General features: G+C 43.7%; 2 protein-coding genes across 2 annotated transcripts; both read right to left on the bottom strand.

Moving 5' to 3' along the window:
• Positions 1 to 429: 429 nt before the first annotated feature.
• LOC135811633 (uncharacterized) lies at positions 430 to 2,834 on the bottom strand. Its single transcript, XM_065324863.1, has 3 exons — positions 2,584 to 2,834; positions 1,845 to 1,963; positions 430 to 1,588 (listed from the first exon to the last, which is right to left on the bottom strand). The coding sequence occupies exons 1-3, from the start codon at positions 2,783 to 2,785 to the stop codon at positions 1,091 to 1,093; spliced, it is 819 nt and encodes a 272-aa protein (XP_065180935.1). The 5' UTR covers positions 2,786 to 2,834; the 3' UTR covers positions 430 to 1,090.
• Positions 2,835 to 7,857: 5,023 nt separating this feature from the next.
• On the bottom strand, positions 7,858 to 9,972 carry LOC135811632 (uncharacterized). Its single transcript, XM_065324861.1, has 3 exons — positions 9,710 to 9,972; positions 9,001 to 9,119; positions 7,858 to 8,777 (listed from the first exon to the last, which is right to left on the bottom strand). Exons 1-3 carry the CDS (start codon positions 9,912 to 9,914, stop codon positions 8,283 to 8,285), a joined length of 819 nt encoding a protein of 272 aa, XP_065180933.1. The 5' UTR covers positions 9,915 to 9,972; the 3' UTR covers positions 7,858 to 8,282.
• Between the last annotated feature and the right edge of the window lie 5,509 nt (positions 9,973 to 15,481).

Genomic DNA, 15,481 nt, shown 5'->3' with positions numbered 1-15,481 from the left:
CTCCATCATCTTCTGCATGATTGCCGAAAACCAGCACGTCAGTACAGTGTATTCGTATCACAAATACATACTGATACAGTGAAAGCCAGGGAGTAGTACAATATCGGTATTGTACTACTCCCTGCTGATAGCTAGCATCCGCACAGATGGCAATTTCGACGTTGCTATTGCTCATCAGATGGGACCAAAGTGACTTTCCTGATTGATCTCAACGAATTCTAGAATATCGCTGCATCTTTTGGAATCGTCTTTGTAAGAGAATATACATGTACACTGCGCACGGGAAGAATCATTTTCTCCCGTGAGGTGTTAAAATGGACCCGGTATATTCGCAATATTTTATCACATTAAACGTAAAGTGCAAGACAGTTACCGAACGAAGTTATTATTATTATTATTATAGACAACACCTCATGGCATGAGAAGAAAATCAGCCAGTACGGGAGATGTGGGTGTTAACCAACCATGGTGAATAAAAGAAGAAAAGTAATGGTCAAGTTGTTGGAGTTGATGAAACTGTAAGGAATACGGATTACAAATAGTGATAAGTTGTGAATGGATGAGTAGTACATGTACACAGACAGGCTATACTTAGCGAACAAAAGTATCAAGCGTTCCTACACACCTGTCAGAGATGAATACTTATGGCTACATGTATGCTACAGCAGGAACCTGCCCGATATAAACATGTACATGTATCTGAGGTTACATTTCGAGATAGTGGCTGCGATAAATATTCAGGTAATAATTTATTATGATATCAAGGACCAGAAAGTAAGATTCACTGTCATAGATATATAGCAGTATTCAAGGGCTGACACACATATACATTTGCATTTATATCAAGCGAAACCTTATGTTAGCAATTTCCCAACTCTTCAACTTCAAATGGAAATAAATAAATTCACTGCATCATATAAATAGATCACCTCTCTGATGATTGCCGGTGGAGATGCAACTAATAGCTACAACTGGATGGTGCGTGATGCTCTTTGACTTGTGTGCATAATACAATAAAAACGTTTTGGAGAAGGAGGTCAAAATAATTTAGAACTCAAAGGTAAAGTCATTCTAGATAAAAAGTCGCAAATCAAAACCATCCTAGGAGGGCAAATAGTTCCGCATCTGTCAGCTCACCCGTGTCCTCCACAGGCTGTGTTGTTGGGATAGACGTCGTCTGAGGTGCAGCAGTACGGATTTCGTGATGGACCTTCACAGTTTTCTTGGACTGCCGTCTGTTCAGAAGGGCTTCTCGAAGATAGTCTTTCACAACGTCATTGGACCGGTCTGGGTTTGATACCGGGTCATTGTGTTTTTGGATGGGATTCTTATCAGTATGACTATCATGATCTTTAGTAGAGGCACACATATGCTGGGAATGGTGGTACGAGTAGAGAAATCCAACAGTTGGGTCATTCAGGCGTAGTTGTGATTTGGTCTTTAGGACCAGTCGACTGTGAGAATGAGCTGTAGTGAGTACAGCCACATACTGTCCACGGTACTTGACGCTTTCGAATTCTAGGTTAGCATTGGCATCTGTGTGGATGATGAAGAATGCCGCAGCATCTTCGCTGGCATCAAGGGACACCTGAGGAGACAAGGACAAAATTAAACGAAGGTCAAATTAACGTTTCATACTTGGATAACGAATGTATGGCCGCTTAAATAATACCTTTGTAAATTAAATACAAGTAGTTCTTCCATTTTAAAATTAAACAGAAAAGGATGTGAATGTTGGACCAAGTCGTTCACAACTAATGCCGTTTACTATGTACAAAGTACATAGCTTCTCTGCAGCTCGGAGATCAACGAATTTGATTTGTACTTCAAAGTAGTAATCTTACCTTGTTGGCCGCACGTAAAGTGTCTTGATTCTCGGCTGACCAGTACAGGCCGGAGTGGTTATTCTGAATAGTGTGGACGTTCTCGCCGTTCAACAGAGTCGGTCGAAAGTTGAACCACGCTGTGTACACCAGAAAGAGCAGTAGAAGGAAAACGCCAGTCATGTACATGTATAATGTTCCATTGTGTGAATCTTCGCAGCAAAGACACAATGGGCAAACACCGTCCAGCCCTTACTAGGTTCTCCAGTTGAACATGATCCAAACAGGATACCATTGCATCTCCTTGCATGCAAACAGACACTGAGACAGCCCTGAATTCACATTATAAGTGTGATTTTCTACTTGGGTCTTCAGCACGCTCGCTTTCTGATATCCTACTGCAATTCTAACAAATCAAACGAAGCGCTCTTGCATACACATTCATGTACATGTACATGTGCATCTCTGCACACATCCCGGCCACCTTGATATACAGTTATCGAGATGCTCTTTTGTGATTTTAGGAGAACCCCTACAAAGGCAGGGAGACTTTGGGAAGTATTCTTACGCAACGCTCATACATGTACATGTAGATCCAATCTCAACAGAATGGCCTAATAGTAATACCTATTTAGTATCAACTACTTATTTCTTTCTTGGTGCAGCTAGTTCACGTGTTCGACATTAATTTGAGGCTGTTACAAAGGGTTCCCCAGGTTGTAATGGTGAGATGCTTGTTTCTTTCAGAGTTATCTCTTACCTTTGTCCGTACACTTCTTCATGTTGGCGTGAAACATTTGATCACCGTGAGATGCCCTGACAAAGTGGCGGGTAGGCCGAGACTTCAGCACGACAACGCGGGCATCATTACCGTCTCCATGGTCATTGCCTTGAGGCAATGGTGCCGCCATGATGGTTGCAAAGAATGGTAATACTAGCATTTGAAGCAGCACGAAAGCCATGGCAATATTCGCAGGTGAGAAGACCTTTTGAGCTAATCAAACAGTAGAGGACCTCTCGTTTTCTGATCTGCTTTTTGACAAATCTGTTGCTGCCTTTTATACTGATTGAAAGTCATACACATAGGTTGACCAAGCATGTTGCAGTATTGTTTGGGCATGGTCCTGCGTCTCACCTGGGTTGTCAATGACAATGTGCAGAATACAGTGATATGGCTATTTGCGGATGATCCCAATGGCAACAGAAACGTCGCGTGCGCACTACAGAAGAGCTACATGTACATGTACGTCAACGTGTCACGAGACTGGATTTATTTCCATTTCATGTAATACTGCTAATGTACATGTACCTTTGCCTTGGTAACTTGAGCCAATGCCCCACCTACGGCTGGGAAATCTCAGTCTGAAGCGCAATGAGCACACCGAAACACACCATGCTTACCACCATTATAAACTGTGTCCGTCCATTGGCTGCGCAGTGGCGCGCAGAGAGGATATTTTTAATCAGCAACATTCTTCTGAGTCCCCAGTATGCAGCTGCAAACTTCCCCTGGCCCTGGCCCGGCCCTGATGATTCACGGTGCGCAGTGTTTGAGACGTGAGCGCTGTCATAATGCATATTGCCAAAATTAGCATCTTCGCCTACACGTTGAGAGGGGGTTTCCCTTTTGACGGACGTGATCCTTGCCCTGCACCCACGCCACGGATCGGAGAGACTGAGCTTCGTGCTCTTCCCGGCCCGCGACGTACATGTGCGTGCTGAACCGCTCATGTGCATTCAAAGAAAAGGACCCAGTGTGGAGACCAGTGGCAGTGTGGCTATTTTAGGCAGTTTTCAAGTAGTTATGTTGTTGCCAGCTTCTGTCGTTTCTCTTGCTCGAGCTCGTCACCGCGTACCGCGCTCAGCAGCTTGTATCTGTCAAATGAACATCATGACTGTATGCAGATAGATTTACAGTGAAGTGTAAAATGAGAATAGGAATGTTTGTTGTGACACACTGACAGGTGATGACAGGTAAAGCCAGTGCTACTACAGCAGCCACACCTGCATACAAGCAATGACTATGTAAAGGCAATAGACGCTGTGTACTTGTATCAATCCGAAAACAGAATTCAATTCCCCTACCGTGCCCTGATCGAGTTTGAAAACATTCACCAAAGCAAACACAGTAGAGAAGAAACACGCCGTGCTACATGTACCAGCCAAGGACCAGTGCCATACACGAGACGTCGAGAGTAACGAGACAGCTATTCATCCTAGATTGACAGCGAGTTACTTTTTTTAATCCTAATACTAAAGGATCTCCCAGACTAGGCCAGAGGCGTACACAATCTGCGAGCAACGCACCCAGAGAAAATACTCCACAAGGAGATTTACATGTACATGACATGTACATGTATCTACATGTACATTGTACATGACAATATACATGTACATGTACACACAACTGTACAATAGCCATGCACATTGAATCTTGTCAAACAGAGTCATGTACAATGTACAATGTACATGTACATGTACATGTATATGACATGTACATGTTCATGTGCATGTACATGCTCGATGCGTCTGCAATGCGGCTACACTACCTACAGACTAGTACAGATTGACTGGCCACATCATCCGACCAGGCGACCACACTCAACTTCACACAGTCATGTAATTAGGATATTCGAATTGCGTCAGAACCCTGAGATATGTTGTTTGCACATGTACATGTACGTTATACATCAGCCATTGTCGATACCAGATCTTTAGCGGCTTCCTGCTTGGTGTGTACAATAATGTACCTTGATGATTTCCAATCCCCTGATGAAGACCACGCGGAGTGATAAATAAGGCTATTTGGTACAAAATACAGCATGGAATGTGATGGATAGTGCTATTTCATGGCACACTTTACAGCAAATATGATGAATATGGCGATATTTGGGGATATTTGGTGCAACTCCTTACAGCGAAAATGATACTAGAGCGCCGGATGCTTGGACGAAGTGACCCACCAAGCACACGAACTCATACATGTACATGTACAATGTACATGTAGCTGTGAACTGGTGCAAGGCAGCATTGGCAGCAGTAAATCACTGGTTTTCGTCTCACCAGAGACGCTGACTGGGAGACAATGTGGGCGAAGTTTGACTCTGTCTAATATTGGACAGCTGAATAGTGGCCCAGATGCCACTTTCCTAGCCCATCTGGCCGTCAGCAACCAATGTGTCAGTGACTGTCACATACAGTACATGCAGTGCCAGGCGCTAAAAGGGGATAGGGGCAGATGGGAGTACTCTAATTTCAGAAATTTTCGGTGCTCAATATTTTCGGTATGAGGGCAACAGGCTAGGTTAGGTGAACAGAAATTTTCGGTACAGACAAGCAGTTCCCTATTGGATTATGTGTGTTAGTGTTTGTTCGGTGTATTGAAATTTTAGGTATGAAACAGACGCACCGAAAGTACCGAAAATAAAAGTACACCGAAAATTTGTGAAATTACAGTACTATGAATAAGGACGGCTCATCAGGTGTGCAAGAACGAACTGGGATGGAGAGCCAAGAATTATTTTTATAAAAAGTAAAAAGACCAAGGAACTACAAGTTCCACTATAATGTCCACTAACACCACCAGTTGCTGAGCAATCAGCTCATGCGAACAAGTACAATTATGTAAATTGTACATTTACATGCAAATACAGAACATGAACATGATTCTACATTTACATTAAATTTTACATTTTACATGTACATAAAAATACAGAACATGTACGTCATGTAGTACGGCTGCGGCACAATGACAAGTCAACACAATAATTATTACGGAGGATTAGCAAGACGAAATTCGCGTTCGCGTTCGCTCTCCAAGGAAAGTCGAACTCAGTGACGGAACTCGCGTTATGAGAAGGATTAGCAGACAGAATTCGCACATACATGACGTTGACACGACGTACAGTGCGTACAGACAGTACAGCGTGGTAAATTTATGACTGCCCTGACACGAATCTGCGATTCGTGTTCTGACTACTTTTCCGAACGAAAAATGCGAAAGTACGCAATCCAGTTCGCGAACTGAAAAATGTTTGCGAACGCGAACGCGAATTTCGTCTTGCCAATCCTCCGTATTACTAAACCTTTCCTCTCAAGTAGTTTCGTGTCAAGAAGCACTCGCTCGACGATAACCAGGTCCAGCAGCGACGTACATGTACATGTACATGTATTGTACATGATGGAATGACTGCATATGATATGTGTCGTGTCCGTGTGTTGCTACAATGTCATTATCTGTATTGTATTCGTCTGCTCCTACATGTATCTTTATCAAGTGTTTGTCGTGGCGGCGATGTGTCTCGCCGATCAATAGTGTTGTGAAACCTATCACTATTCATGCTTTGCTGGCTGCTCGCTCGCTCGCTTCTCTCCGTGTACGCTACTCGTACATGTACTGTACTGTAGTATAATTATAGCTCGGTGCTTTGCGTCGATCGCTTGTGGTTGTTGTTCTTGTTGCTTCTCGGTTGTTTGAGCTTGGTCCTAGAGTGAAGCTTTGGTCTTCTTGTGTGGTGAGGGTGAGGAATGGGTATCTGGACTCCTGGTATATTTCCGTAAAGAACCTGGACTTGTAGAATCCTGAGAGTATGTCTGGCCAACTCCCCGGTCATGACATTTGATGACCCAGTGACTGTACGGGCATGTCACTGCTGAGGTGTGGTGCTCCATTCAAGACCTGGTTGGCAGATGTACATGTATTTGGCATTGTGTCTGACAGAAAGATAGGATGCAGCTGCCAACCTGCGCTAGTGGACAGCTGTGGATGCGTGAGATGGAGTCAGGCAGCAATGTTGAAAACAGCAAGGTCGAAAAGGAATCAGTGCTGATGGTGTGCTTTTATCAATTTTGACTTTTTGTGAAATTTTCTTTTTACATATTATGTAGAGGTACATGTATAATCATACATGTAACAACAATCCGTCTCATGTATATGTACATGTACATGTCTATACATGTACTGTACATGTACAGTACATGTACATGTATATACATGTACACGTCCTTTTTTGGTTCCACAGACAAGGGATCACAGGCGGTGCTATCTAGTAAGTTAGACAACCCTCTCCCAGTACCGGTATACCTTGCACACCATCATGCCTGTGACCCCAGCAGGGCCAGCACTCATCCGGTTCGAAACCCATGGAATCATCAATCATAGCATGAGTTACAGAAGAGAGAGAGAAGGGAGAAATGGGAACTTTCGCGTTGAATTGTAGCTAGTTCAGGGCCGTGTGGCAGGAAGCACTGAGATTCAAGTTTTCACCAGAATGCAAGGGACTTTGTGAAGTCAGTTATTGACACGAAGCCGCACAACGCACAAACACGACATACGTGCCATGTACATTGTATACAATGAATATGACATGTACATGTACATTATTATTACATGTATTACAGTTCTTACATACATGACATGTTCGTGTATGTGTCCCTTCACTATCCATAAAACAAGATCGTGTACATGTACATGACACTTCCTGTACAGGGACAGTGTACATGATTGTACTCCATACTACCATAGCATGGCATACCCCTTTCAAAGCACGGGCATCACCAGTCACGGCAGACGGCTGGATACTAGTAGTATGCTGTTTTCACTGAGAGCTACAATGCAATGTCCCAGGTATTTGTACTTGGGGATAGCATAATACATGTACATGTACATTGTACATGTGCAATGTCCCGCATAACTTTCGCTGGTGAGGCAATAAATAATTGAGCTCTATGTCCACCATGACTCCATGTGCAAAGCTACTGTACATTGTACATGGACATGACTGAATTGGTCGTTAACAATACTAAGTATTAACCGAAAGAGATTTGACAGCTATCGAGAAACAGCCATCAAAATATTGAAGCGGTACCGAATTCGTAATGACAACAAAAATAGGAAGTTTCGCAATCTACCTACCTTCGCATGCAAAGACGCGAATCCACACAATCACGTAGACACTGCCTTTCATCTACAATGTACCAAACGTTTTCTTTCCCTTCTCTTCAGGATAGTACCGGGCCTGTTTGAAATTTGAAGTTGTGAATCAATGAATTAATGCGTAGTAAATAACTGGCTACTGTATACTGTGCGAACACAAGTTCACAGTGTTCTTACACATCTTTCAGAGAGGAATTCTAAAGGCTATACATGTACATGTATGGCACAAGAGAAGCACACCGTGTACATGACTTGTACAATGTATGTCTGAGGTTACATTTCAAGATAGTGGCAGAAATAAATATTATTTCGATGATACTATTATGGCTGTCAAGATTCGGAAAGGACGATTCACTAGCAGTATTCAAGAGTAGAAATATATCTGGATGAATCATTCTGTTATCTCTTTCGCATATCTTCAAATGAAAGTAAATAAAATCACTGGATTTATGAAAATAAATAGAGCGGGAAGTCAAGATAATTTAGAAATCAAAGGAAATGTCATTCTGGCTTAAAGTCGCAAATCAAAACCATCCTAGGAGAGCAAATAGTTCCGCATCTGTCAGCTCACCCGTGTCCTCCACAGGTTTCGTTGTTGGGGTAGGCGTCGTTTGAGGTGCAGCAGTACGAATTTCGTGATGGGCCTTCACGATTTTCTTTGACTTTTGTCTTTTCCGAAGGGCGTCTCGAATCAGGTTTTGCTCAACGTCGGTGGACTGGTCTGGGCTTGAAACCAGGTCATTTTGTTGTCCCACAGTCTTTTTGCCAGGACTTGTATGACTATCATGATCATTAAAGGCACATACATGTCGGGAGTGAGAGTAGAGAAATCCAACAGTTGGGTCATTCAGGCGTAGTTGTGATTTGGTCTTTAAGACCAGTCGACTGTGAGAATGAGCTGTTGTGAGTACAGCCACATACTGTCCACGATACTTGACGCTTTCGAATTCTAGGTTAGCATTGGCGTCTGTGTGGATGATGAAGAAAGCCGCAGCGTCTTCGTTGGCATCAAGGGACACCTACAGAAAATAGCACAATAGAGCAAAACGGTTTGATTGACGTTTCAGGCTCGGGTAGCGGAGGTATGGCTGTTAGATAATATAATTGTTGTATAACTGTACTCTCATCGTAAGCAACAGGAAACGGGTATGCAAATGGCACCGATATGAGAACCTACTGTGCGAGAATGTGCACATCTTATACATGTACAAATGCACAGCGTGTTGCAACCAGGAATCTCACCTCGCTGGACGCACGTAGAGTATCTTGATCATCAGCTGACCAATACAGATGGGTATGGCGATTCTGTATAGTGTGGACCAGCTCGCCATTGAAGTGACTCGGTCGAAAGTTGAACAACGCTGTGTATAGCAGAAATAGCAGTAAAAGGAAAACACCAGTCATGTCTAGCGCTCAATTGTGTAACTCTTGGTAGCAATGACACAATGGCCATACACCGTCCAGCCCCTACTAGGTGCTCCAGTTGAACATACATTTACATGTACCATTGCGTCTCATTGCATACGAAATAGACCTCTTGACATCTGTGCCATTTTCTATTTATATCGTCAGAACGCTCGCCTCCGGATATCCATCTGCAACTCTATTAACCAATAAATTATTACTTATCAAGCTTTCCGCTCTGTCACACATGTGCAACTCCCCACACATACCGGCTACCTTGATAAACTATTACAATAGAGATGTGTTTGGTCTCAAGGAGGCCCTGTGCAGCAAGAGGCTTTTAGAAAGTCTTCTCACGCCAATCGGAACGCAAACCGGCATACATGAACGATTACAACATAAATTTCCAGTCGCTATTAATAATTTTGTTAAACACTGCTTGTTTCCTGCCTGGCCTGCACGGTCGACATTAATATTTTTCAGGATAAGGGGTAGCGGTGTTTGAGGTGGGGAGTACTCGAATACTGAGACTTGACTTGACTCTCACCTCTCTCTGTGCACCTGGAATTGGCGTGAAACGTTCCGTCACGGCGAGATGCTCTGACAAAGTGACGCGTGGGTCTAGACATCAGCACTGCTACGAGCGCATCCTCACCTTGTCCATAGTCAGTTGCTTGTGGCAATGGTGCAGCCATAATGGTTGCAACGAAGGGTAATACATGTACTAGCAAGTGAAGAAGCACGAAAGCCATGGCAATATTCGCAGTGACTACACTTTTTCAGCTAATCAAAGTTAACAGTAGAGGAACTCTCGTTTTCTGATCTGCCTTTTGAGAATTTCGTTGCTGCGTTTTATACTGTTTGAAGATCGTACACATACATGTACATGTACATGTCGGTGACCAAAGCACGTGGCTGTGTAGTTTCGGACTGGTCTAGCTTCCCACCTGGGTTTTCCATGATTCTGTGCAGCATACTAGGATAGTACAATGCAATGGCTAAATTGTATTACATTTTTATCGAGGTTGCCGATGGCAATCGGCAAGGTTTTCTCGCACTACATAAGTGCTACTTCAATTGATCACTCGGTGTATTTCCGTTTCGTACATGCTTACATATAATACTTCTGTACAATGTACATCAGGCAGCTAAAGCCCCACCTTCAGCTTGGCAACATCTCGGCGAAGAGGTTTCAAAAGCTCACTCAGCTAGCAGCTACTTATCGCGTGGATTCGTGGGGGTGTGAAGAGCCCTACGCAGAAGATCCATAGTGCTATTCTCCCACATGCACACCGCAGCGGTACATGACAGCACGCCAAATACACCCCACATTGACCATCCGTAGCCGTGTGCGTCCATTTACAGCGCGAGTGCGCAGTTGTAACGTTCCCTGACCAGGCCCCGATGATTCATAATGCCAAATGTTTGGGCCGTCAGCACTGCCATACCGGTAGTCCCCTACGAATACGAGACTTGTATCACATATTCGCCCACAACTTTAGAGGGGGTTCCCTTTTGACATCTGTAATCCAAACCCAGTACTGAACTGGAGTAGCCACCATTGGTCAGCGAATGGGATGCTGAGGAGAAAAAAAAAAGAATCCCAGTCTGAGTATTCACGGTTCTTTCCCCCGCGTGCTAAATCGCTCCTGCGCACTCAAATGCAAAGACACAGTGTGGAGACCAAAATGACTATTTTTAGGTGGTGTGTGATAGCTACTGTGTCGTGTGCTGGTCATGGGATTCGCCTGCTTATATGTAATTATCTGTCAAATGAGCATCATGTACATGTATGCTGGTATGCGTGTTTTCTAAATGAGAATAAGAATAAGAATGTTTGGTGTGACAGGTAATGACACATACGTGTGCATGCACATGTAGCAGTGACAGCGTAGCAACAGCCACACCTTCAAGCAATGAAATACATGACTATACATTAACCATACATGTACATACATATCGGCCAGAAACCAGAATCCAAGGCCCGTAGTGCCACATTGATCGAGTTTGAAAAAAGATCACCAAAGCAAACAGCACACCAAAACACGCAGTGCTACCATCCAGTGCTACCATCCAGTGCTACCAGCCAATCCTAGTACGGCAGCGAACACTCAATCTGCTAGCAACATCCTGAATGAAATCCTCGAGCTGCATCTGCACAAGCACGACGGATGTACAATATCATGTACATTGTCGAACCGAGTGCATACATGTGCATGTACACTGTACATGTTATTGTCAGTACCTTAGGCTTAGATGCAGGGTACATCTTGATCACCATGGTCGACCTTTTGCACCGCTAAAGGGTGACGGGAACATCACCTGACATACATGTACATGTACATGTACATGTACATCTGTACATCTGTACATCTGTACATTGTATAAACTTCATTACACTTACAGTCATGAATAAAGTGTAATACACGTACATATACAACATTACACAGCAATGAATCAAACAAGTCTCATTCCGCTGTTACATATACATGTACATGTACATGTACGTGTATGAGAATTTGCGCCAGAACCCTGAGTCATGCTATTTCTCTGCCAGGCATTGTCGACATAAGGTTTAGGACGTTGCTTCCTGCTTGATGTGCAACTTGATGGTTTCCATCACCAGCTTCAGACCTCGAGAAGTGACACATTCAAATGTTACGCTATTTGGTGCAAAAGCAGCAAAACTCGACAGCGGATGTGATCATTTGGAGGAGTTCTCTGGATGCTAGGACGGAATGACTGATCAAGAACACGATCTCATGGATGCGTACTGAGGCAGCATTGGCAGCAGCAAGGCACTGTGTTTTTGTCTCATGAGAGACACTGGTTGGGTGACATTGACCCTAGTTCATTAGTCGCAGTTTGACTCTGTCTGGCATTGACAGCCGCTGGCAACTGGTAGACATGTCATTCTTCTGGTCGAGCTGGTGCGCGGCAAGCAATATGTCACCTAGTAGTAGTAGTAGTGACAGTGCAATATTGTGCCTCGCTTTCCACAACATTTGAAAAGAGGTTTGAGGCTGGAGTCTCCGCAAAGAATAGATACATATATAATCACAAAGTGTCTGAAGTCCTTGCTGCAAATAGTGCTTAATATACCCTAACAAGGTCAGAGCGTACTACACAAGGCAGAACAACAGAGACCAAAGAGCTTTCTCGTTATTACTCCGAGTTTCGTGCCTTTTGCAATCATGTACATGTACAGGCACACGTACAGGTACATAATGCCATTGTAGATACATGTAACTGTTATACAGTCATGGACATGGACAAGACTGTATAACAGTTACATGTACGTGTGCATGTGCATGTACATGTACATGGACATGCACACGTACATGCACACGTACATGCACACGTACATGTACATGTACGTGTGCATGTCCATGGACATGTACGTGTGCATGTCCATGGACATGGCACAATTTACGTCCATGTGCATGTGCATGCACCCTGCTGTACCGTACAGTACCGCACAAAGGCTAAACCACAGACACGATTACAAACCCTTGGAGTTTGTGTTGAGAAAAACTCAGAAGACGATAATCATGTGAAGTTCATCCACTTTCCGTAGAGGGCTCAATTTTGCGAAGGCAAAAAGCGGAATACACAGACGGAAGAACGAGCAGTTGCTGTTTCGTAACTCTGATGATCAAAATCAGCTACATGTCCATGTACATGTACATGTACATGTATGTGTGACCTAATTATGGATTGGCATGCTAGCGTCGCCAGCTACATCATGCACGTGACAGGCGCGTGCATATACTGTCCCACACAATCGGTCAGTGCTCAAATCGCATTTTCCCATCAATATCACTCACTTTCAACTCTACGGGATTCATTACGGTTGGCTCAAACTGCCTGAATTTTTGAGGGTTCACGGATTGGCATGCTAGCGTCGCCAGCTACATCATGCACGTGACAGGCGCGTGCATATACTGTCCCACACAATCGGTCAGTGCTCAAATCGCATTTTCCCATCAATATCACTCACTTTCAACTCTACGGGATTCATTACGGTTGGCTCAAACTGCCTGAATTTTTGAATCCACACGCACGAAAGACGTTCCAAGACTTCCATGATCCACCGTTCGTATTTTTTCAAACGAGTTCCGGGTTTTCCAGTAACTTTGGCCAAAGTTCGGCTAAAAAAACAGGGGGAGCCGTTGCGTTTCCGTAAAATACTGAACGGTAGAAGGATAGCCAAGGTCGAGAGCAAAACAACAAGCCATTATTTGTCAAAATCGAACAAGAAACGGCTCAGCGCATCTATTTTCCGTGCACGCGCGCGCGTACTTTGGCCGACAAGGTGTGGAGAATTTTTGAAGAAGAAGAATAACAAGAGCAGCAGCGCTCGGAACAGCCGTGCTGGATACTTCCAATCCCGACGATGGAGCGTGTTGGCTGTCGTGAGCTGCTGAAACGACCATGACATTTCTTTTTCTTTGTATACCCTAGATATCTTGACGTGCCCTAGCTCAGTTTCGGCCTCTTTACAGGAAGAATATTTTCTTCCATGGCATCAGCGGCCAAACAGCAAGAAGAGCAACAGATCGAGATTTGCAGGGCAAACAAAGGATGCGTGCAGCTACATCTAGTCAGGTTCGATGCAGCTGCGCTTTGCCAGAACCTCAGCAGATAAGAAAAGACGACAGAGTGTCTCAGATGGAGCTGGATCTTTCACCAAGACCGCCACCGCCGCCATCATCAAGTCCAGGTCAGTCAGAAAAATGCAAAGCGCGAGTGAAGTGAAGCCACTGAAGCCAAGGAAAAATTCAAAAAGTACGCTCTCCGGCTAGACTTCGAGTCGATATTTTTTTACTTCGATAGGCGCTGTCGCGGCCTGTAGCGCGCGTCCATAATCCAAAATGGAGGCGCACGTGACGGGTGCTTTTAGTGGCAAGCCGTGAACCCTAATTAATTATTTGAGGTGAGTCGAGATCAAATTCAGTCTGTACACATTTTTCCGTACATAAAGGGTTAATGATTGTACAGATATTTCAATCCTGAGGGGCGGTACTACTTTCAAAAATCGCAAATCTTCTGACGGTGCAATATTGGTAGATGCTTCTGAGCATCGTACATGTACATGTACTGTACCTAGTATTGCAATGTACATTTACATGTGCATGCATGTGCATGTATGTAGAGAGCTGTGTATGGGTGAGATGGCGCAGGCAGAAATGTCGAAAATACATGTACATGTACATGTAAATAATCGACGCGGAGACAACAATTTTATAATAGCTATAAAGAGAACAAATTCTGCTGTCATCGCCACACTACAACATAGTCATGTAGGTTTACCAAAATCGATTTTCTTGTCACAATCATCAGTGGACAGCCATGACTGAAGAGTAACCATGCTGAATCAATGATTAATATCCATTCAATAATGTGTTAGGAGAACAAAACAGAGTGCTAAAATAGAATATTGTCTCACCTTCCCTCATTCCCTCACAGCAGAATTTGTTCTCTTTATAGCTATTATAACATGTACATGTATGTCTCAAAATCCTTACATTTTGCCCAACACAACATTTCCACGAAAATCGAAATTTGGATTGGTTCGGATTGGTTTTTATTTTATAGTGTTGAATATCACAGTAATCTGCCTAATAACAATAGACCTGTTCGGGAGAAGGAAAACAAAGTCATACTAGAAAAAGGAAAGAAAGACTAACAGCGATTTACGCAAATTCAATTGAATGTTGCCTAATCCACTAGTGCTTTGTCCTCAATCACTATACTCTTAAAATAATGGTTCTGCAGCTAATGGATGGAAAAGGTCCTTCAAACACTTGCACATTATTTGGTGGGAACAAACAGCTGCTACTAGTAATATGGGGAATTCTGGAGTGGTATGAAAGGATCATACAATAGAACACTTGAATGTCGTATGAAAGCACAGGGGTAAATCGGAAGCGATGATGCAGCCCGACATACATGTACACTTCACGGGTATGAATCGCATCATTTAACTCTGTCATAGTGCTGAGACTTTGCCTCCTGAATTATTTCTGGCTGAAAGACTATTGACTATTGTTTGAAAGTTGAATACTGATACAGGATGCATCATGACAGTGATACGTTGTACATGTGCATTCGAGCATGGTGTATGACTGCTAGCAAGAGTAGATAAACAAGAGTGTGCAACTCCGGATCTCTCCTGCACAATCTGCAGATACCCCGCCCACGGCGGAATTTTTTGTTGACGTCACCTTTTTTCAGAGAAACGTGGACTTTGCCGCAGAGCAGTGTGAGAGCACGTGCTGGGCACCGACCTTGTAGTGTAAAGCTCGGCCAAGTGCAC

The sequence above is a fragment of the Sycon ciliatum genome, chromosome 3 (assembly GCF_964019385.1).
Source record: "Sycon ciliatum chromosome 3, ocSycCili1.1, whole genome shotgun sequence".
Classification (NCBI taxonomy): Eukaryota; Metazoa; Porifera; class Calcarea; order Leucosolenida; family Sycettidae; genus Sycon; species Sycon ciliatum.
This window is presented reverse-complemented; position numbering and strand designations above follow the sequence as displayed.